This window comes from Phaseolus vulgaris, chromosome 4, assembly GCF_051622355.1.
Source record: "Phaseolus vulgaris cultivar YP4 chromosome 4, ASM5162235v1, whole genome shotgun sequence".
Taxonomy (NCBI): Eukaryota; Viridiplantae; Streptophyta; class Magnoliopsida; order Fabales; family Fabaceae; genus Phaseolus; species Phaseolus vulgaris.
This window is the reverse complement of record NC_143501.1, coordinates 6713508-6738543: the sequence shown is the minus strand read 5'-3', so window position 1 is coordinate 6738543 and position 25036 is coordinate 6713508. Positions and strand designations below refer to the sequence as shown.

Genomic DNA, 25036 nt, shown 5'->3' with positions numbered 1-25036 from the left:
ATATAAGACAAAAATTAACTATTTTTTTCAAGTATAGAAAAAGACTAAGAGAACTATTACCTTCTTCTTTGGTCAATCGGTCGCTTTCTTCCATCCATTTCACTTGATAACTTTGCTTCTCTTTGAATCACCCTTGCTACTCCTCCTCCGGCCTCCACTCCTTCGTATGCTCTTCGTCAAGATGGTACCTGTGAAAGGTACTCTGACGCTTAAGTAAGTTTTCGGTATTCAGTGCAATTAATGCGCGATAATGATGTACCTTTTTCTCAAAACTTGTGACTATTTATATGATTATTGGGTGGAATTAATATTTGGATCAAAATTAAGAGCACATTACCTAATTCTTAATCATTGTTTTAAGCTTGTTAATCTTTTGTTGAGTTTGAAGGATTTGCTTATCTCGGTTGGCATAAACCGGGTACTGAATCCTCCACAATTAGTCCTGTTCCGACCGGTACACTTGCCCCTCAGGTTCGAAAGGTGCCAACCTGAAGAGTCTAAATGTGATGGTTGTACTTACCGATGTTGGATGTGACATCGACGACGTCAAAATCTTGACAAAACGATTGTCATGATTACTTAATTTTTTTGGTGCTAAGAAATAATGATCGTTGGATTGAGTGAGATCTAACGGTTGAGATCTAAGAGATGTTTACTATTCCTCTTCTCCAGCGCCTATAAATAGTGGTCCCCCACCACTCGTCCATCACTTACTTCGCTCCGACCTTCGAAACCCCCTACAATCTAGCGAGGTGTTTTCTCTTCATTATGAGAGGTTAGTCATGTTATAATATTTTAAATATTTTAAATATTATAAATTTTAATAATATTTTTAGTTATTTTTTAATTAAATTTGAAATAAGTTACATACAAATATCCATATGTAACCGTTTTTTAATATTATTAATATTATAAATATTATAATCCGTATGTAACATTGACTTTACATATGAATTTTTATCCGTATCTAATAATCGAATGTAATTCCATATTTTCTTGTAGTGTGAAATGTTGCCCCCGATGCCTCAACATGAGGAGGTCGTGCCTTCTAGTGTTAACTCAGTTAGGGCTAACGATTCGGACACTGCTGCGACCGATCGAACCCTACTAGGGACTCATCCCGTTCGGAATTTGACTGGGTTGATCCCAAAGTTACTAGCTATTTTTCCCTGTTTAGGGATTCCTTTTCTATCACTTCTTTCATAGATAGAGTGTGCCTTTTGAAACCTAATGTCGTTGATGCCATCCTTGCTATCGACTCGTGTCATCCGGTCGATACCGTTTGTATCGGTCGGGCTCCTTCTGAACTCCCATTTTTCTTCGCATACTTATGCTTCTTTTCTGATCTCCATATAGCCTTTTCCTTTGACGAGTTTACGATGAGTGTTCTTCAGACGCTTAATGTTGTTCCTTCTCAGTTTCATCCTAACTCTTTGGCTTCCCTTTTGGCCTTTGGGCTTACCCTTCATTGTATTCTTTTAATAAGAATAAGTATAAATTAAAATTGAAAAATAATTTAAATCATTAATTTATTAAATAAAAATAATATTAAAAAATTATTTAATTTTTGAAATTGAAAATATATAAATAATTAATCACAAATGATATTAATTTTTTTTCTCAAATATGAATTTAAAAAAAAGTGAAATATAAAAAATCCAAAAAGAAAAGTGGTAATTGTAAATTAAATTTGAACATGTAAAAATTAAAACATTAATATGAGAATAGAATGAATACACAAGCAACTATTTACTTACATAATTACAAACCCTAAAAAAATACCATTTAAAATAACATTTAATATAGATTATTATGCATATATCTGTCTGATATTATAAATATAAAATAAAAATCACCTAAAATCAAGGACAGATACTACTCGTACATAATCTATTATAGAATTATTACACGTAGTCTCATATATAATCAGTTATATAAGTAAACATAATACCTTATATGGAATATATGCACCACCACGTGAACATATCAATTACTATCTTAGTCATCAATATTTCCACCATGGGTGAAAGAGAAAGCTAGTTACGCTACAAATGCCTTTGAAAAGATGAAAAAAATGAAGTTGAGAAAGAAAAGTTTACGTAAGAAGAGACTCTTAATGAATAGGTTATGAAACTCTTTGGGTTTGAACAACTGCCACAACTTGTGGATATGATCTAGAATTCCAAGAATAAAGAGAAAGCAAGTAACAACATCATAAGAGATTGTCTAAAAATAAGCAAGAACTTAGGGTAAAGAAGGTATGCATAGTTGGATACTTGATAGACGAGTTGGAAGGTCTCGGCGTGAGGGAGATGTGTTGGAAATCTCGCATCGACTAGACATAAAGACTTTTCATCGTATATAAGTGGGTGCAAACCTCACCTTTAAGATTAAGTCAACCTTATAAAATCGGTTTATAAGGTGAGGTTTACACTCACTTCTATACTATGAAATGTCCTTATCTATAGTTGACGTGGGATCTCCAACACATCCCTCACGATGAAACCCCCAAACTCGTGCATGAAACTATATATTATACGTGGTCTGATATTGATCTGACAGTAGATGACCGTTCAACAAAGTTTCGCTACAATCAACTATAAAAAAAACTCTAATACCATATTTGAGATTTTGTGTTTTATTTAAGGGTGAACAAGGCGCATAGTTTGGACAGAGAAAAAAAGAGTAAAGTAAAGTGTTAGAATATTACTATTCGTGCTTGCATTTAATGCAGCCATGTATTATATATATAGATAGAAATAAAATGCGTGTTGGGCTTGGTGCAAAAAGAAAGAGACCCAAAATACATAAGGCCCAAAACATCAAAAGTTTGGGTGCTTATCACATTCACCCCACATGACTCTACAGCTGTTGCAAACCTTTTTAAAATTTAATTAAAATTTATTACAATATAATTATAATAAATATTATAACATAATTACAATAAATATTATAACATAATTATAATAAATATTATAACATAATTATAATAAATATTATAACATAATTATAATAAATATTATAACATAATTATAATAAATATTTATAATTAATATAAATATAATATTTATTTATAAATATTACTATAATTATAAAATCCATTAATGTTAAAATTGGATCTTACAATGATAATTAATATTTATAATTAATATAAATACTATAATTAATATTTATAATAAATATTTACATTTATATTAATTATAAATATTTACTTATTGTTATTATATGATCATTTTTAATATAAACAAAAAATATTGATAATAGTATATTATTTAAATATTTTAAATATTTTTTATATAAAAGAAATAAAATTAAAATTGAATTTTGTATCTCAATTTTCACGCATGTAAAAAATAATTTATCACTGAGGAAAATATTTTAGTATTAAAATATAATAATGATAGAATTCGTTTGCTACGTCAAAATAAAGTAAAAGTCGTTTGATATCAATGATTCATTTCAATTATTTTACTACAAACACAACAAAGATTTCAAGTTTAAACAAAGAACGAAAGCTAATCATATTTAGCCATAAATTTAAATATTATATCGATTGAAATAAACACACTCTGAAAATTACTTTGATTTGCGAAGTAGAAAAGTAATCTATGCAACAATGTTTCCATTATGGGGAAGATGAAAATTCTCTACTGAGAAAGAGCCTTTGACTTTATGTTTTGGCATATGGGAAACAGAACACACTAGTTAACAGGTTTAGGAGTTGAATATAAATATTGGTTCATCCCACTTAAAAACACATGCTTATCCATATTGTATCTCATTCTCCAAAGCTCTCTCTTCACACTACAAGAAAGAAATGCAGATGAGTAACCCTGCAGAGAGAAAGCCACATGCAGTGTTGATCCCATATCCAGCTCAAGGCCATATCAATCCTTTGTTCGGATTAGCAAAGTTGCTTCATCTTAGAGGCTTTCACATTACCTTTGTCCACACTGAATACAACTACAAACGCTTGCTCAATTCAAGGGGTCTTAAAGCCTTTGATGGTTCTCAAGATTTTCATTTTGAGACAATCCCAGATGGTCTTCCCCTCACAGATGAAGCTGATAATGTCACTCAAGACATAGTGTCCCTTTGTAAAACAGTGGGAGAAAACTTTCTCCTACCCTTTCGTGAACTTCTTGCTAGACTCAATGATTCTGCCATTGTTGGCCATATACCTCCAGTTACTTGCTTGGTTTCTGATTGTTCCTTGACTTTTACTACACAAGCTGCTCAAGAACTAGCACTCCCTATTCTTCTATTTTCACCATCCAGTGCCAACTCCTTATTGTCTATTATGCACTTCCGTACTCTTTCTGATAAAGGTCTAATACCACTCAAAGGTATGCATTAAAGCTCTTTCTTTTAAAAAAGTGCATGAACAACACGAGTAATTCGGATCCGGTTCCTCTAATTGAAGTAATATCAACAATCGATATTATGTATATGTGCATAACAAGTAATGTATTTGCTAAGATATCAGTTGTTGGTTTTTCCTGATAAACTGAACTGAAAATATTACTTTACTTTATCTTTTCTTTCTTTAGAGAAGTTTTATAGCATTAGATATAACATCCATATAGTAAGACTAGTCAGAATGACAATTTGAATTGAAATAATAATTGAAGGTAACAAAGTCCTCGGATATTTTATATCAATTTTAGCCTTTTTTACTATTTGTAACTAATGGATACATGCTAACGAAGAAAATGTTCATTTGTAATTATGTGGAACTTGTAACTAGTGGCTTTGTGATCATGATTGCAGATGAGAGTTATTTGACAAATGGGTATTTGGACACCAAACTAGACTGGATTCCAGGTTTGCAAAACTTTAGACTGAAGGACATGCCTGACTTTATAAGGACAACAGATCCAAATAACTTTATGGTAGAATATAGCATTGGTATGGCTGATAGTGTGCTCAAAGCCCCTGCTATTGTTATAAATACTTCTGATGAACTTGAGAGTGAGGCATTGAAGGCTCTCTCTTCTATGCTCCCTTCTGTTTACCCCATTGGCCCTTTCCCTTCATTTTTAAATCAAAGTCCACAGAGTCATTTGGAATCTTTAGGTTCCAATCTGTGGAAGGAAGATACTGAGTGGCTGGAATGGCTTAAGTCCAAGGAACCTAATTCTGTTGTTTATGTGAATTTTGGTAGCATCACGGTTATGTCTCCAGAGAAACTTTTGGAGTTTGCTTGGGGTTTGGCCAACAGCAAGAGACCCTTTTTATGGATCATTAGGCCTGACCTTGTGTTTGGTGGCTCAGTGATTTTGTCATCTGAGTTTGTGAATGAAATATCTGATAGAGGTCTAATTGCAAGCTGGTGTCCACAAGAGCAAGTGCTGAATCACCCTTCAATTGGTGGATTCTTGACTCATTGTGGATGGAACTCAACAATTGAAAGCATTTGTGCTGGTGTGCCAATGGTGTGTTGGCCATTTTTTGCTGATCAACCAACAAACTGCAGAAATATTTGCAATGAATGGGGCATTGGGATTGAAATTGACACTGATGTGAAGAGAAAGGAGGTGGAGAAACATGTGAATGAATTGATGGTGGGAGAGAAAGGAAAGAAGATGAGGCAAAAGGTGATGCAGTTGAAGAAGAAGGCAAAGGAGGACACTAGATCTGGTGGTCTTTCATTCATGAACTTGGACAAAGTGATTAGTGAAGTGTTGTTCAAACAAAATTAGATTAAACAACTTTTGTTTTTCCTCTAAATCTGAACTCTGATGAGTCATTTATCTTGGATCTGTTGCTTTGTGACGCAAAAATAAGTTGACTTCATCACAACAATAAAAAAAAGTTTAGTAAAATAAATTAAAAAATTATGCACAACCATCATTTTTTAAAGTTTTGTTTTAAAATATAATTTATTTATTTTTGCTTTTTTTGTGAGTTTCTTAAAAAAATTATTTATAAAACTAATTTTTTTTCTCAAATTAAACTTTAATTTCTTTAGTTGGTAGTTAAAACCTTAGTTGCTAATTAGATACCAATTTAGAAACTATTTAACAATAATAGAAAATAATAAAAACTAATTGAGAAACCATTTTTTTAATTAGTTTCTGAAATTGTTTCTATTTTAGTTTTTATGGTAACTAATTATTTTGGTCTCTAAAAATTGGTTTCTATTTCATGATGTTCTTTAAGTGTTTTTGAACTTAAATTTTTTTAAATGTGCACAAGCAAGTTACATTTTAAAAAAGAAACTTTTTAATATTAATCAAAATTAATTTTGATACAAATTTTTATTTTTAAAATATAATTAATTATGTTACCATTTATATTTTTAATATTAATCAAATTAATTACAGTAAAAAAAATAATTAAAATTAAATTAATTTGATTAATTAATTATTAATGAAAAGGATAATTGCTTCTTAACTAATCAAATTACAAAAAAAAAATGATAATATCAAGGGTAATAGTTTTCTTTTCAATTAAAAGTGATAATTTGTAGGATAAAATATGCATTTAGTTCTTATAAAGTTTTTATCTCTATAGTTTTATAATAATTTTACTTTTGGTTAAGTAAGTACTTTACTTAAGCTTTTATTGATATAATTTAAAGGAACAAAATTGGTACATTTTAAAATTAGAAAAAAAATAAAAATAGATAAAAACAATATAAAGTAGTTAAATTGAATCTAACTATAAACATATTTTTATTCTAATTTGTATCATAATTAACTCCTTTTCTATTTAAAACTAAATTTTATCACTTTAGTTTCAATTAAAAAAAATATCATAATTAAATTTATTGATGTTCAAATATAACCTTTTTAGAAGAAATTTTTTTTTATATGAAACTAATTACTCAAGGAAAGCATATTTGATTTTTGTAATGTAAACATATTTATAATAGAGACATATGTAAATTCATATCGTATAATAGAACACAAATATATTTTATTGTGTATTTTTCACAATATAAAATGTATTTTCATCAAATATATTTTCGTCTTGGAAAAGATAATGGTGTGAACATAGAAAAACCAGGGGTTAGAACAGTGACCTAAACTTGTTAGCATGATTAATTTTAACTTTAGTATCCAGGTCCATTGATGGCCCAGTTAAACTAAATTCGTTGAAAACCAACTGTAATTGGACCCAATAAAAAAAAACTTTTCACAGAGACAAATTCTTCCTTCTCCATATCAATTTTAATTTGCACCCTATTATCTTTCAAAATTTCTAAAATTACCCTCTATTTCATATTTGAAAATCCAGAATTTAAAAAATATAATTCAACAGTCAAAATATCTACCGTAAAAAATACATTTCAAAAAAGAAAATTCAAAACACAAAATATGAAAATGCAATTTGAAAAAGAATTTCCATAATTAAAAAATGTGTTATGGAAATCCAAATTTGGAAAACAAAATCTGAAAATATATTCTGAAAAACAGTTTTCAGAATTAAAAAATGTGTTCCAAATATTCAAATCCATAACACAAAATTTGAAAATGCATTATGGATATGAATTTCTGGAATTAAAAAATGTGTTCTGAATATTTAAATTCAGAAATGTATTAAAAAAAAGTTCATAAGTATTTTTTATTCACTCTCCTTTCTTTTCATTTAAGGTAATTTTCGTCATTCCATAGAAGCATTTTCATCATATTTATGAAAGATTGAGTGTAGGTTGAAATTGATAATTGCACCCAATCAAGTAGAGCAAAACTCTTAGGCAATTGCATTTTACACTCCTAAGATTTTTCCCTGCATCTCCATGGGATTGTTGCAATATGTATTGGTGTGGACCGAACGACTAACCAGAGTCTCAGCCCCATTAGCGAACCGTCGACCCAAGGCCTATTCCCAGTGGACCTATCGATGTTATAAATCTTATTACACCTAGACAGACTCAACAAGCCTAATCCCGTGATTAGCAACTAGGTAATGCAATCCTAAACGCAAACTCACTCCTTAACCTGACCCAATAAGAAAAATCATTACACGTAATATAAATAGCACACATTCTAAGGAGCAAGTACGTCATTAATTACAGTATACTTCCGAGTGTCGAATACTCCTTTCGTTGACTTGTGCGTTAGAGTGTCTTCTACAGGTACCCCCATTCGACATTCATCCGAGGCAGTGCGACCAAGACGTAATAAGAAGGAAAAAGAAGCAAGCTAAGGTAGGAGTTGACCGCACGACAAGAGGAAAGGAGACGAAGTCAGAGTAAATGATTAAAATAAATCTTTAATAATATAATATATTAATTTTTTTAACACAAACAAAATTCTAGTATAAATTATATTATAATATTATAAATTCAAAACGATAACTCATTTTCCACGTCATCTCCTCTCTCTCCCTCCAAATTTCAAGTCGCTAGAATCTCCACGGAGACCTTGGAGGTCTCACATGCCAGACAACTTGAACTTCCACCGCAAAATTGCACGCCTCACCGCGCTCTACGGCAGGCTTGCGACATGCACCACTCTCGTATAAAAGCTCTGAGTGCTCAACGCCGCTTCCAGAGTGAAGCACTTCTTCGGCTCGGGTCGCGACCTTGCTAGGGTTTTGGCCTCGTTTCGGTTGAGCTTTGAGCAACTGTTCCTGCTCAAGTGTGTGGTTGTCGTGGAGCAGGTGCACATGCTGTATTTGGACAAAACCGAATTGCTAGAATCCATGGCGCGTAGAGCGCGTTCTACGCTATAGCGGAGATGATTGAGAATTTGAATTCCTATATTGGCAATAGTTGTGCGAGTTTGGGGATGGCATTGGGGGATTACGAGATTATAGAATTGATCTAGTTTCTAGAAACTTTTTCCAGAAATATAGCAATTCTATGACTGTATTGGAGGAATTATTGGGTGAGTTCTTCGTTTTCCTACTTTTACCATTCGCTTAGTGTGAAACAAATGGAGAAGAGGTGGAATAAAATTAACATACCTTGCTTTTGCTTTTTAATATATTAACAAGAAAGCAATTGTATTAAGATTAACTTGTGTGAGTTACTTAGAAACTATTGTGCTTCTTAATCTCCTTTAGTTTTTTTTCTCTCTTTATATTTTTAATAACTTTTAAGAAGAGGAACATGTTCACCTTTCCATCATTACTTGTCATCCCAACCAACGTAGTGTAGTTCCATATCCTTGAAAGAGTAGGCTGATAGGGACTACGGTATTATCTGGGTGTGTTCCATAGTATTATGGGATGTTTGGTGAAATATTTAAATATTTGGTTTTCTCCATAGGTAGGGTGAGTTTACAAGAGATTCCAAGTCGATTAAAGGTAAGAATATTCTATAATAGATAAGTGAGTGTAAATTTTACTTTATAAATCAATTTTATAAGGTTTGAATTATGTTTAAAGTCTACTTCTCAAGATAGTATTAGAGTGGGTATTAGATTTTTTCTTTCTATTTTCTTTCTCCTTTTGCATCTTTTATCGGTGTTCCTTTTATCTTTCTTGTTCTTTTTTTCTCATGGTTGCCACATAACAAAGTTCTCCCAAGAATGATCAATAGAATCCAGGCAATGCTTATTACCTTCACCCAGGTAAAAGCCTAGTCATGGTCTTGGTCACTCCATATCTTGATGAATCGAACTATCATTCATGGAGTAGGGCAATGAAGTGAGCTATGCTTTTGAAGAACAACTTTAAGTTTGTTAATGGGGAGATACCACAACCTCCATGAAGTGATAGTCAATATGAAGTGATGGAGATCAAGCTCAAGAGAACATGGAGGCCAATCAACAAGATCAAGAAGAGGTAGAGGCACAAATGGAGGACGCTCATGGAGGTCAAAGCCCACCTCAAAGGCTTACAAGAAGCATGTTCAAAGCTTTAGGAGCTAGGGGACATTTATTTTCTCTTTTTGTAATTTCTTTAGTTGAAGGTGCTTAGAGGGAAACATTAGAAACCTCTATTGTTATAACATCTTTTAGTCTTTAGTTAGGAGCTTTAGGGGGGGTGTGTTAGTAGATAGGTGTAGAAGTAGAATAGGAGGTGCCAAAGTGAAGGAAGGAGTCACACCTTCCTCATGCTTGGGTTTTGGCGCCGATTCTAGATGTCTCTTAGGAGGGAATTTTTGAATTTGTGTTGCTTGCACTTCAGCACCTTAGGCTATAAATAGAGGTGCTCTCTTTGTAAAATTCAGATTTGAATTTATCTAAAGAAACTATACTCAAAATTGGAGTGAGCATTGGAGAGCTTTTGAGCCTTCTTCTCTAGTCTTATCTTGAAGGAGCCATGGTGTGCTCAAGTGGCGGCAACACACTCATCTAGGAGCAACCACACTTCTAGTGGCGTGATCATTCATCATTCATCCATCTTCATGAGCAATTCTCTTCTCCTTCCTTTCTTCTTTGTTAATTCCTTGTCTTAGCTTGTTTCCTTGTTGTTTTTGGTTCGGTTTTTAAGTTTTCCAGCAGCTGTTCTTATTTCTCTTTGTGTTTGGTTCGGTACTTTTCTTTTTCCAGCAAGTATTTTCAGTTCTATGCCTTTCTTTTACATTTTGTTCGGTTCAGTTTGCTTTCCTTCCAATTCTATTCGGTGGATTTAAGTTTTACCTCTTTTTGTTGGTTCAATTTGACAATAATTGGATCTTCTATATGAGTTTGTGTTTTGGCACTAGTTTTGGTGAGTTCTTGTTCATAGAACCTTGATCCATTTCTATGATAAAGTGCCTAGCTCTTAACCAACTCAAGATGATTCCTAAGAATGTCAAGAATCATTCTAATTGTGCTAGTGGAATCACATCATGTGGTATCATGAGTTTAGGTGTGTTCTTGTTTAATTGTTGAGTTGTGTAGCACTTTATTTCAAGAGCTTTTTTAATTTCTTGCAATTTAAGTTTCTGTTTTAGGCTTATTTTGAGTTTACTTGCTGTTTTAATTCTTTTGCCTATCATATGTTTGAGTATTTTCCTTTTTGAATCATGTCAAGTTTTGTCTTAGTCATGTTATTCCATAATTGTCATTACTTCTAGTAGTACTTTTATTGTTTTTGATCGTTTCTTGCTTTAGTGTCATATAATTTTCTGAATTGGTATTGATCCTTTGTGCATTTTTCATTTTAGAATTGAGTTCATACTTGTATTCTAGACCTATACAAGTTCCAATACATCATTTTCCATTATGTCTTTGCTAGTTCATCATTCTGTTTTTTATTCCTATTAGGATTCCTCTGTTTCTGAAAAAAGTGCTTACTGTTTTTCCTTATTGCAATTGATTTACTCACTGGAAAATTCTGAAATTCTGGATTTGTGATATTCAAAGTGTTAGAAAAGAGTAGAAAAAAGAATCATTAAAAAATTCAAAGTACACAAAAAATGATAAATAAAATAAAAAAAGTGTACCATTCTGCCGAAAAGAATACGGTAATCTGGCAGCGATTTTAAAAAATTTATCTCAATTAATTGGCTTACTGTTTTTAATTGATTCCAGTGCCATTATTGAGTTAACATCTTGAAGTTCCTTTGGTTTAAATTTCATAATCCAGTTAAATCAGTGAATATCAAACACAGTTTGCATTAAAAAAAAATTTCCAGTAGCTAATTTTTTGTTTTCTTCATCTAATCTAGTGCTTTTCCTTAAGTATTCTTTTGTGTGCCTACTTTCTCATTGAGTTCTTTATTTTCTTGATTGTCTTTCATTCTTTACTCTTTGAGTTTGTCTTACATACAGTTTTCCTTTTGCAATTATCTTTCTTTGCTTATACCTTTTCTTGTTTGTCTTTATTGTTTCTTTGGTTTTGTGGTGGTTGCCTTGAGATTGGTGTGCTTGCTTTGACATCTTTCATTTGAGGATTCCAAGGCCTCAAGATCAGATTGGTGCAAGGACATTATTTCTTTGAGAGTGACCTCTTTTTCTGCCTCTTTTCACTTCGGCATTCTTGCTGACCACACTCACTGTTTTTGCTAATTTTTGTTTCTTAACTTGTTTGCTGTTTTTTGTGTGTTTGCTGTTTTTTATTTCCAAAATGGCTGGCTTTTCAAGTGATGCATCATACAAGCAGAATTCTCCATCCAAAGCTTCAATCCTTGGTGAATTACATGAAGCTCAAAGAACCATTAGACGGTTGGAGGAGAAATTGCAAAAGATGGAGGTGCAACAAGCTAGACCATCTCCTTCAATTCATGATGAGCATCATAGACCTTCCACAAGAGCTTCTTCCAATGATTTTGGCCGTGAAGATGAGCATAGGAGAAGGAGACCTCCAACCCAAGTCCATGGACAAAGACATCATCACCAAGGGGAAAGAACTCACTACGGCAATGGCTTCTATCATGATGCAAAGTCAAGGCTTCCTTCGGTTAAGCTACCTTGTTTTAATGGCTCTAGCGATCCTAATGTATATTTAGATTGGGAGGCTAAGTGTGAACAAATATTTGAGATCCATGAGATCCAAGATGAGCATAAGCTTAAGCTAGCCACCCTAGAGTTTAGTGATTATGCCATGAAATGGTGGCATGGAATTGTAAAGGACATTATCTATCACAAGGGTCCTCCCTTGGACTCTTGGAACTCTTTAAAGGATCATATGCGCGCTAGGTTTGTGCCCCCACATTTTAGGAAAGACCTCATGTTGAGACTCCAACGGTTTCAACAAGGCATGCTAAATGTGGATGAATATTATAAGGAGCTTGAGACGCTTGTGCTTAAAATTGAATTAGAAGAAAGTGAGGAAGCTATAATTGCTAGGTTTGTGAGTGGTCTTAGGAAGGATATTCAAGACATTGTTGAGTTACAAGAGTATTCATCATTGGGCTCTTTAGTTCATCTTGCAATGAAGGTGGAAGCCCAACTTGCTAAGAAAAACTCTTTCAAAAATGCTTCCAATGATGGATACTACTCCAAGTCTTGGAGAAACAAAAATTCTTTTCTAAACATCCTTCCAAAGATTCTTCTTTCAAACCCAAGGAAACTAAGCCATCTACTTCTAGACCTAAGTCTCCCACTAGAACATCCAATACTAAATGCTTTAAATGTATGGGTTATGGTCATATAGCTGCAAATTGTCCTTCCAAACGAAGTATGTACATGCATGAGGGCATTGTAGTTAGTGAGCATGATTCGGATTCCCTTAAGCATTCATTGCATTCTCATGCATCTAGTGAGGAAAAGAGCGAATGTCCACTTGAAGGGGACTTGTTAGTTGTGAGAAGACTTCTTGGACAAGTTTCACAACCTTTTGATGAAAGTCAAAGGGAAAATATTTTCCATACAAGATGTCTTATTCAAAAAAACATTTGTTCCTTGATAGTGGATGGGGGTAGTTGTGCAAATGTGGCTAGTACAAGAGTAGTAGATAAGCTTGGATTGCCTACTATCTCTCATACAAAGCCCTACAAATTACAATGGCTTAGTGAAGTAGGAGAAATAATTGTCAATAAACAAGTCCTCATCCATTTCTCCATTGGAAAATACAAAGATGAGGTATTATGTGATGTTGTGCCCATGGAAGCCACTCATGTTCTTTTGGGAAGACCTTGGCAATTTGATAGAAAAGTTTTACATGATGGCTTTACCAACAAACTATCTTTTGAATTCCATGGTCACAAGGTTACTTTAAAATCTCTCTCTCCAAGAGAAGTCCATGAGGACCAAGTTATCATGAAGAAAAAGAGGGAGAGTGAAAAAGATAAAAAAGATAAGAGTTCTAAGCCTACACTCCTTGTGTCTAGGCGTGACATTGAAAGGGAAATAGTGGCTCATCATCCTCTTTTCTTAGCCATCCCTAGAACTCTTAGAGTAGAATCACTTGTTGATAGTCCTCATTGCTTGGAAAATTTGGTAGAAGAGTTCCAAGATGTGTTTCAAGATCCTCCAAATGGACTTCCACCTTTGAGAGGGATTGAGCACCAAATTGATTTGATACCGGACTCTTCTTTACCAAACCGTCCAGCATATAGGACCAATCCAAGTGAAACCAAGGAAATTCGCCAACAAGTTGAGGCTTTGATTGAGAAAGGGTGGGTGCAAGATAGCATGAGTCCTTGTGCTATGCCTATCATCTTAGTGCCAAAAAAGGATGGCACATGGCGAATGTGTTCGGATTGTAGGGCCATCAATAACATAACAATTAAGTATAGGCATCCCATACCTAGACTAGATGATTTGTTGGATGAATTACATGGTTCAAAAATCTATTCAAAGATTGATCTTAAAAGCTGCTACAATCAAATCCGTATCAAACGGGGTGATGAATGGAAGACGGCTTTTAAGACCAACTTTGGTTTATATGAGTGGTTAGTCATGCCTTTTGGCCTAACTAATGCACCAAGTACTTTCATGCGCCTCATGCATCATGTTCTTAGACCTTTCATTGGTAAGTTTGTTGTTGTTTACTTTGATGACATTCTCATTTATAGCTTATCTTTGAATGACCATAGGTTGCATGTTAGGCAAGTTTTAGAAACCCTTAGGAAGGAACATTTGTATGCTAACCTTGTTAAATGTATGTTTGCTCTTGATCATATAGAATTCCTAGGGTTTGTTGTGAGTTCTAAAGGGGTCCATGTGGACAAAACAAAGGTGGTGGCCATTCAAAATTGGCCTACACCGAAATCTTTAAATGAGGTCCGAAGTTTTCATGGACTTGCTTCTTTCTATAGAAGATTTGTCCCAAACTTTGGTACCATTGTCGCACCACTCAATGACATAGTGAAAAAGGATGTGGTCTTTCATTGGGGAGAAGCACAACAAAATGCTTTTGACACTTTGAAAGAAAAATTGACTAATGCTCCCATCTTGGCCTTTCCTAATTTCACTAAGACATTTGAGATTGAGTGTGATGCTTCAAGCATAGGTATTGGGGCTGTTCTCCTTCAAGAGGGCCACCCCATAGCCTATTTTAGTGAGAAATTGAAGGGAAGTCATCTCAATTATTCCACCTATGATAAGGAATTATATGCACTTGTTAGGGCTTTGTTTACTTGGCAACACTATCTTTTTCCCAAAGAGTTTGTGATACATAGTGATCATGAATCTCTTAAATATTTGAAAAGCCAAAACAAACTTAACAAGAGGCAAGCTAAGTGGGTGGAATTCATTGAGCAATTTCCTTATGTGATCAAACACAAGCAAGGCAAAGTAAATATTGTGGCAGATGCTTTTTCTAGAAGATACACTTTGCTAAATCTTTTAACCTCTCAATATCTTGGTTTTGATCACATTAAGGAACTTTATCATGATGACCTTGATTTTTCTCTCATCTATCAAGAGTGTCTTAAGGGAGGACACAAAGAATTTTTTATTCAAGATGGCTTTCTTTTTAAAGGAAAACGTCTTTGTGTTCCTCAAAGCTCTATTAGATTATCTCTTGTTAGAGAAGCTCATGAGGGGGGTTTAATGGGACATTTTGGGGTTGCTAAAACTTTGGATGTGTTGCATGAACATTTCTTTTGGCCTCATATGCATAAACATGTTCATAGTTTGTGTGATAAATGCATAGCTTGCCGCAAAGCTAAATCTAAAATGCATCCCCATGGTCTATATACTCCTCTTCCTATCCCTTCAATGCCTTGGGTAGATATATCTATGGATTTTATCTTAGGCTTACCCAAGACATCAAAGGGAAAGGACTCCATTTTTGTGGTAGTGGATCGTTTTTCAAAGATGGCTCACTTTATTCCTTGCCACAAAGTGGATGATGCATGCCACATTGCAAACCTCTTCTTTCAAGAAGTGGTTCGCCTACATGGGATTCCTAGGTCTATAGTGTCCGATAGAGATCCTAAGTTCTTGAGTCACTTTTGGAAGACCTTGTGGGGCAAGCTTGGAACTAAGCTTTTATTTTCTACCACTTGCCACCCACAAACTGATGGTCAAACCGAGGTGGTGAATAGAACTTTGGGACAACTATTGAGATGTTTTATTTCGGGGAATCCTAGAGTGTGGGAGAATTTACTACCCCATGTTGAGTTTGCATATAATCGAGTAGTAAATTCTACCACCTCACATTCTCCTTTTGAGGTGGTCTATGGGTTTAATCCCCTAACACCTCTTGATCTTCTTCCTATTCCCCTTCTTGGAGATGTCTTGTGCAAAGATGGTGATGAAAAGGCTTCTTTTGTGAAAACTTTGCATAAATACATCAAGAAGAGAATTGAGAAGAAGGTTGGCAAGTATGCTGAACTTGCCAATAAAAGGAGAAAAGCATTGTTGTTTGATGAGGGCGATTGGGTTTGGCTTCACTTGAGGAAGGATCGCTTTCCTACTCAAAGGAAGTCCAAACTAATGCCTCGAGGGGATGGACCTTTCCAAATCCTCAAGAGGATTAATGACAATGCTTATGAGTTAGATATGCCTGATACATTCTTAGGTAGTCATACTTTTAATGTTAGCGATCTAACTCCTTTTTCTGTAGGTCTCCAGAATTCGTGGTCGAATTCTCTCCAACTCGGGGAGTATGATGGAGATCAAGCTCAAGAGAACATGGAGGCCAATCAACAAGATCAAGAAGAGGTAGAGGCACAAATGGAGGACGCCCATGGAGGTCAAAGCCCACCTCAAAGGCTTACAAGAAGCATGTTCAAAGCTTTAGGAGCTAGGGGACATTTATTTTCTCTTTTTGTAATTTCTTTAGTTGAAGGTGCTTAGAGGGAAACATTAGAAACCTCTATTGTTATAGCATCTTTTAGTCTTAAGTTAGGAGCTTTAGGGGGGGTGTGTTAGTAGATAGGTGTAGAAGTAGAATAGGAGGTGCCAAAGTGAAGGAAGGAGTCACACCTTCCTCATGCTTGGGTTTTGGCGCCGATTCTAGATGTCTCTTAGGAGGGAATTTTTGAATTTGTGTTGCTTGCATTTCAGCACCTTAGGCTATAAATAGAGGTGCTCTCTTTGTAAAATTCAGATTTGAATTTATCTAAAGAAACTATACTCAAAATTGGAGTGAGCATTGGAGAGCTTTTGAGCCTTCTTCTCTAGTCTTATCTTGAAGGAGCCATGGTGTCCTCAAGTGGCGGCAACACACTCATCTAGGAGCAACCACACTTCTAGTGGCGTGATCATTCATCATTCATCCATCTTCATGAGCAATTCTCTTCTCCTTCCTTTCTTCTTTGTTAATTCCTTGTCTTAGCTTGTTTCCTTGTTGTTTTTGGTTCGATTTCTAAGTTTTCCAGCAGCTGTTCTTATTTCTCTTTGTGTTTGGTTTGGTACTTTTCTTTTTCCAGCAAGTATTTTCAGTTCTATGCCTTTCTTTTACATTTTGTTCGGTTCAGTTTGCTTTCCTTCCAATTCTATTCGGTGGATTTAAGTTTTACCTCTTTTTGTTGGTTCAATTTGACAATAATTGGATCTTCTATATGAGTTTGTGTTTTGGCACTAGTTTTGGTGAGTTCTTGTTCATAGAACTTTGATCCATTTCTATGATAAAGTGCCTAGCTCTTAACCAACTCAAGATGATTCCTAAGAATGTTAAGAATCATTCTAATTGTGCTAGTGGAATCACATCATGAAGTGTGGGAGAGGTGCAATGTTATGGTGATTTCATGCATCACACAGAATGTCACAACACAGATAGCTAAAAGCACTGTGAACATCGACAATGCAAGGGAACAATGAGAAGATATTAAAGAAAGATTTGTAAAGAGTAATCACTTTTGGGTTTCGAATCTCTTTCCAGAAATTAACTCCATCAGGCAAGGAGAAAGGAGTATCATATATTACTACACTGATTCTAAGACCATGTGGGAAGAGTTGATTCGCTACGACCTCTACCAACTTGTGTTTGCAAAGTGAATAATAGCGAATTACAGGGATTTTGAATGGGTGATATGTTTCTTGAAAGGTTAAGTAGAAGCATACAGTGATGTTAAAATGCAAATCTTGCTAACAAAATTGTTGCCATGTATTAATCACGTCTTTTCTTTAGTTCTCTAGCAAGAAAGACATCTGAACGAGTGATAAATGTCAATTTTCAGTAATATTTCATATTAAAATATAGATATAGGAGGTTTGAGGCACAACCCTAGTGTGCAAAGTTGTGAGGAAAACATCATTGTCTGACTTGTAACCCAATTGGGAGAATAAAAGATGTTAGAACATGTGTGGCTAATTCTACCCTTTAAGATTGTGAGTAATCTGTTCAAACTCTTATGCATTGAGATGATCTCTGAACATAATATTTTGTTCTTAATTGATTATTGGTATTATTGTTTTGCTTTTAATTCTTGATCTAGAATCTTAAATTTGATTGGAAAGTATTTTTAGGGTTTGAAATGTTAATTGATATCAACGTCTGATCTTGATTCTAAGTTGTTTTTATAAATATGCGAGGAATCAATATTTAGGAAACATCTTAATAATAATTTTATATACGAGGAATCAATATAAATGATTTTTATTATACAACATCAATATCAATTACAGGACACCATATTATCATGATTAATCAAAATACAAAAGAGTGAGAAAGATGAAACTCAATCCCTATTTTTCCAATTGAAGCAACAACTCTTTACCTTGTTTTCTTGTTAATGATTGTTATCACAACAAATTCCAACAAACTTTCATTATTCTCTTTTATATTTAGCGAATATTTTACTTAATTATTCAATTGTTCATTGTGAGTTCGATATTCGTCCTTAGGGACATATTATTAATTTTGACAACATAGTGCACTTGTCGTAAAAAGTCATCAATAAGAGCATGGGAATAGACACGGAGGTCTTGAAACAACGTGAACCAAGAAAGAACAAACAACATAATCAACAATGGCAATCATGAGTGGCACAACTATGGAAGAGGAAGAGGAAATAACTATGGGAAACAATGTTCTTTCTGCAACAAGATAAACCACATGGCTGACGAATGTTATTCAAAGCATGGATTTCCACCATGGATGAAATAAAAAGCTAGTTACGCTACAAATGCCTTTGAAAAGGATGAAAAAAATGAAGCTGAGAAAGAAAAGTTTACGTAAGAAGAGACTCTTAATGAATAGGTAATGAAAGTCTTTGGGTTTGAACAACTGCAACAACTTGTGAATATGATCTAGAATTCTAAGAATAAAGAGAAAGAAATTAGCAACATCATAGGAGATTGTCCAAAAATAAGCAAGAACGTAGGGTAAAGAAGGTATGCATAGTTGGATACTTGATAGATGAGTTGGAAGGTCTCGGCGAGAGGGAGGTGTGTTGGAAATCTCGCATCGACTAGAGATAAGAACTTTTCATAGTATATAAGTGGGTGCAAACCTCACATTTAAGCTTAAGTCAACCTTATAAAACCGTTTTATAAGGTGAGGTTTACACCCACTTCTATACTATGAAATGTCTTTATCTATAGTTGATGTGAGATCTCCAACACACTCCTCACGCTGAGACCCTCAAACTCGTGTGTGGAACTATATATCATAGGTGATTCGATAGTGATATGTCAACAAATGACCTGGTAAGTTCAAAAAACTCTCGCTACAATAAACTATAAAAAAATTTAATTTCATATTTGAGATTTTATGTTTTATTTAAGGGTGAACAAGGCACATAGTTTTGCCAGAGAAAAAAAAAAGTAAAGTAAAGTGTTAGAATATTACTATTCTTGCTTGCATTTAATGCAGGCATGTATTATAAATATATATAGAATTAAAATGCGTGTTGGGCTTGGTGCAAACAGAAAAGAGACCCAAGATACATAAGGCCCAATGTCATTAAAAGTTTGGGTGCTTATCACATTCACCCCACATAACTTGACTCTACAGCTATTGCAAACCTTTTTTAAACTTCATTAAAATTTATTACAATATAATTATAATAAATATTATAACATAATTATAATAAATATTATAAAATAATTACAAATAATTATAATAAATATTATAACATAATTATAATAAATATTATAACATAATTATAATAAATATTATAACATAATTATAATAAATATTATAACATAATTATAATAAATATTATAACATAATTATAATAAATATTATAACATAATTATAATAAATATTATAACATAATTATAATAAATATTATAACATAATTATAATAAATATTATAACATAATTATAATAAATATTATAACATAATTATAACAAATATTATAAGATAATTATAACAAATATTATAAGATAATTATAATAAATATTATAACATAATTTATAATAAATATTATAACATAATTTATAATAAATATTATAACATAATTATAATAAATATTTATAATTAATATAAATATAATATTTGTTTATAAATATTAATTATAATTATAAAATCCATTAATGTTAAAATTGATCTTATAATGATAATTAATATTTATAATTAATATAAATACTATAATTAATATTTATAATAAATATTTACATTTATATTAATTATAAATATTTCCTTATTATAATTATAAGATATTTTTAATATAAACAAAATAATATATTATATAAATATTTTAAATCTTTTTTATATAAAAGAAATAAAATTAAAATTGAATTTAGTATCTCAATTTTCATGCATGTAAAAAATAAATTATAACTGAAAAAATATTATGGTATTATAATATAATAATGATAGAATCTCGTTTGCCACGTCAAAATAAAGTAAAATTCGTTTAATATCAATTATTCATTTTAATTATTTTACTACCAACACAACAAAGATTTCAAGTTTGAACAAAGAACTAATAACTTGGTCTCCATGATCGAGCTGACCGAGCCCAGCACGTCCATGCGGGCCGACCGACACACCCAACTCATTAATGCTCAAATCAAGAGTAAAGTCAAACCACTATTAAGAACTAGGTAGTACGCTCCTAAGTACGATCAACTCCACTAATCCAGCCCAATAAGGTAAGCCCATTAAAATAATATAAATAGCGCACGTTCCAATAACATGGTACGTCATTAGTGAATATACTCTGACAACCGAATGCCGAATAATACTCTTTGCTGACTGGAGCGTTAGAGTGTCTTCTGCAGGTACCCCCATTTGGCATTTACCTGGGATAGAATGAACCTGAAAAAGTAGCGCTAAGGTGAAAGGAACAAACTGAAGTTGGAGCTGACTGCCCGACCGGAAGGAGGATAACGAAGTCAGTCAGGAGTTCTGTAGTTCCATCTCCCTAGCAGGAACACTAATCATATTTAAATATTATATCGATTGAAATAAACACACTATGAAAATTACTTCAATTTGCAAAGCAGAAAAGTAATCTATGCAACAATGTTTCCATTCTGGGAAAGATGAAAATTCTCTACTGAGAAAGAGCCTTTGACTTTATGTTTTGGCATATGGGAAACAGAACACAGTAGTTAACAGGTTTAGGAGTTGAATATAAATATTGGTTCATCCCACTTAAAAACACATGCTTATCCATATTGTATCTCATTCTCCAAAGCTCTCTCTTCACACTACAAGAAAGAAATGCAGATGAGTAACCCAACAGAGAGAAAGCCACATGCAGTGTTGATCCCATATCCAGCTCAAGGCCATATCAATGCTTTGTTCGGATTAGCAAAGTTGCTTCATCTTAGAGGCTTTCACATTACCTTTGTCCACACTGAATACAACTACAAACGCTTGCTCAATTCAAGGGGTCTTAAAGCCTTTGATGGTTCTCCAGATTTTCATTTTGAGACAATCCCAGATGGTCTTCCCCTCACAGATGAAGCTGATAATGTCACTCAAGACATAGTGTCCCTTTGTAAAACAGTGGGAGAAAACTTTCTCCTACCCTTTCGTGAACTTCTTGCTAGACTCAATGATTCTGCCATTGCTGGCCATATACCTCCAGTTACTTGCTTGGTTTCTGATTGTTCCTTGACCTTTACTACAAAAGCTGCTCAAGAACTAGAACTCCCTATTCTTCTATTTTCACCAATCAGTGCCAGCACCTTATTGTCTATTATGCACTTCCGTACTCTTTCTGACAAAGGTCTAATACCACTCAAAGGTATGCATTAAAGCTCTTTCTTTTAAAAGAGTGCATGAACAACACGAGTAATTCGGATCCGGTTCCTCTAATTGAAGTAATATCAACAATCGATATTATGTATATGTGCATAACAAATAATGTATTTGCTGAGATATCAGTTGTTGGTTTTTCCTGATAAACTGAACTGAAAATAATACTTTACTTTATCTTTTCTTTCTTTAGAGAAGTTTTATAGCATTAGTTATAGCATCCATCAGGTAAGATTAGTCAGAATCACAATTTGAATAGAAATAATAACTGAAGGTAACAAAGTTCACGGAAATGTTATTTCAATGTTAGCCTTTTTTACTATTTGTAACTAATGGATACATTCTAACGAAGAAAATGTTCAGTTGTATTTACGTGGAACTTGTAACTATTGGCTTTGTGATCATGATTGCAGATGAGAGTTATTTGACAAATGGGTATTTGGACACCAAACTAGACTGGATTCCAGGTTTGAAAAACTTTAGACTGAAGGATATGCTTGACTTTATAAGGACAACATATCCAAATAACTTTATGGTAGAATATTGCATTGGTGTGGCTGATAGTGTGCTCAAATCCCCTGCAATTGTTATAAATACTTCTGATGAACTTGAGAGTGAGGCATTGAAGGCTCTCTCTTCTATGCTCCCTTCTGTTTACCCCATTGGTCCTTTACCTTCATTTTTAAATCAAAGTCCACAGAGTCATTTGGAATCTTTAGGTTCCAATCTTTGGAAGGAAGATACTGAGTGGCTGGAATGGCTTAATTCCAAGGAACCTAATTCTGTTGTTTATGTGAATTTTGGTAGCATCACGGTTATGTCTCCAGAGAAACTTTTGGAGTTTGCTTGGGGTTTGGCCAACAGCAAGAGACCCTTTTTATGGATCATTAGGCCTGACCTTGTGATTGATGGCTCAGTGATTTTTTCATATGAGTTTGTGAATGAAATATCTGATAGAGGTCTAATTGCAAGCTGGTGTCCACAAGAGCAAGTGCTGAATCACCCTTCAATTGGTGGATTCTTGACTCATTGTGGATGGAACTCAACAACTGAAAGCATTTGTGCTGGTGTGCCAATGGTGTGTTGGCCATTTTTTGCTGATCAACCAACAAATTGCAGAAATATTTGCAATGAATGGGGCATTGGGATTGAAATTGACACTGATGTGAAGAGAATGGAGGTGGAGAAACATGTGAATGAATTGATGGTGGGAGAGAAAGGAAAGAAGATGAGGCAAAAGGTGATGCAGTTGAAGAAGAAGGCAGAGGAGGACACTAGATCTGGTGGTCTTTCATTCATGAACTTGGACAAAGTGATTAGTGAAGTGTTGTTCAAACAAAATTAGATTAAACAACTTTTCTTTTTGATCTAAATCTGAACACTGATGAGTCATGTATCTTGGATCTGTTGAGCAAAAATAAGTTTGGTCCATCACAGCAATAAAAGAAAAGTTTAGTAAAATAAATTAAAACTTAATGCACCACCATCATTTTTTAAAGTTTTGTTTTAAAATAGAATTTATTTATTTTGCTTTTTTTGTGAGTTTCTTAAAAATTTATTTCTAAAAATATTTTTTTTTTCTCAAATTAAACTATGATTTCTTTTTTTTATGTGTATTAGTTTATACTATTAGTGTTACTTACATTTTCTATAACTATTGTGCATAAAATGTACACTATACTTATTTCTTTAATTAAAATCATTAAACAACATTAACTTTCAAATTTGATAATATTGTTTAAAATTACAATATGGTTTAATTTTCAGATAGTTGATTTTATACAAATGCTTAATTTATTCTTTAGAATATATACTACAATAAATCTCCTATTCCAATAAATATCGTTTGAAATTTATCTATTTAAATATGTGTAATAAAATTTCAACATATGTACTATATAGTGAAATGAAATTTTAATGTTTACTTCTAATTGATAAATACCAAAGTGTTCTGGCAAAGTTATAAAGAATTTTGCACCATTAATTTGTTCACAAGAGGATCAAGTAATTCTCTTTAAATTTTCATATCAGACAAAAATGAACTATTTTTATTGTTGAAAATGTTATTTAAATTTCACTTCAATTAACTTATTATCTTTTCAATTTATTTATATTATAAACATGATAAATTTATCTGGTAAAATACATTGCATCCTTATTTAATTTAGTATCACACTATACCAATTGTCTAATATATTAAGATATATTTGTACCATAATAGAGTAAATACAATAATATGTATAAATAAATTTATTTTTTAATAAAATAAAATGTAGAATGTCTTTACTACCATGATGTACATCTTAATTTATACTCAATTAGTTCTTTATGATTATAGTAATATCTTTGTAAATTCCTTGAATGTTATTTCTTTTTTTAAAATTATTAATCATTATATTAAAAATATGTAAAGATAATATCAATATTTGTGTTTATAATTTTTTTTATTTTTGTTCCTGGTAGAAATGTTAGTCTTCCTTTTTAAATTTTTTCTCATAATTAAATTATCTTTAACCATGATTTTAACATTAACAATTTAAACATTTAAACTAGATTATACCGTGAATAGTTCAAATCGAAAATAATTTTTTCTACATGTATAAAGTTTTTTTAAGTAAATATTTGTTCGAAATCTTATTTTTAAGGAATATCTTTTCCTTTAATAAAGAAACTCACAAAGTAGGATTTTTGTGGATATGTCTCTTAAAGATTTTTTTTCCTTAGTTTTTTTTTTTTTTTTTATCTTGTGGTTCTTTTTTTAAGTTGAGCACAAGTAACCATCATATCGAAATGAATCAAATCAAGATGTATAACAACACAGTCTATTACCTAGTACTGAAAAATACTAGTAGTATAATACCTATTTGTAGTAGTTGGGCAAAAATCACCCTAGAACTGGATAATTAGGGATTACTTGAAAAAAATAACTTGTTATCACTATAATTACTCTAATATTTGGTAATATATCATCAGACCTAAATATTTGGTATGAATCTTATTCAGATGTTTTCGTAACCTCAAAAACCTATAAATACAATCTTATTTCTCAAAGGATACTCATTTAATTTTATTTTGTCATTAATTAACTCATATTTCATTGAATTTTTACTGACTTGAGTATCGAATATTCTAATATAAGTGGACTACCACTTGAACTTCGTC

At 32.7% G+C, this 25036-nt stretch overlaps 2 protein-coding genes across 2 annotated transcripts; both read left to right on the top strand.

Annotated features, from left to right (window-relative positions):
• The first annotated feature begins 3781 nt into the window (after positions 1 to 3781).
• LOC137837033 (7-deoxyloganetin glucosyltransferase) lies at positions 3782 to 5702 on the top strand. The gene is made up of 2 exons (XM_068645854.2): positions 3782 to 4346; positions 4771 to 5702. The coding sequence occupies exons 1-2, from the start codon at positions 3818 to 3820 to the stop codon at positions 5700 to 5702; spliced, it is 1461 nt and encodes a 486-aa protein (XP_068501955.2). The 5' UTR covers positions 3782 to 3817.
• Positions 5703 to 21334: 15632 nt separating this feature from the next.
• On the top strand, positions 21335 to 23270 carry LOC137836387 (7-deoxyloganetin glucosyltransferase). Its single transcript, XM_068645115.2, has 2 exons — positions 21335 to 21863; positions 22288 to 23270. Exons 1-2 carry the CDS (start codon positions 21335 to 21337, stop codon positions 23217 to 23219), a joined length of 1461 nt encoding a protein of 486 aa, XP_068501216.2. The 3' UTR covers positions 23220 to 23270.
• The last annotated feature ends 1766 nt before the right edge of the window (positions 23271 to 25036 follow it).

Bases quoted from the DNA above. Each gene is read 5' to 3' on its own strand.
- LOC137837033 (XM_068645854.2), top strand. From the start codon at position 3,818: ATGCAGATGAGTAACCCTGCAGAGAGAAAGCCACATGCAGTGTTGATC. The intron at 4,347-4,770 runs GTATGCATTAAA...TCATGATTGCAG, and splicing joins AGGTCTAATACCACTCAAAG to ATGAGAGTTATTTGACAAAT.
- LOC137836387 (XM_068645115.2), top strand. From the start codon at position 21,335: ATGCAGATGAGTAACCCAACAGAGAGAAAGCCACATGCAGTGTTGATC. The intron at 21,864-22,287 runs GTATGCATTAAA...TCATGATTGCAG, and splicing joins AGGTCTAATACCACTCAAAG to ATGAGAGTTATTTGACAAAT.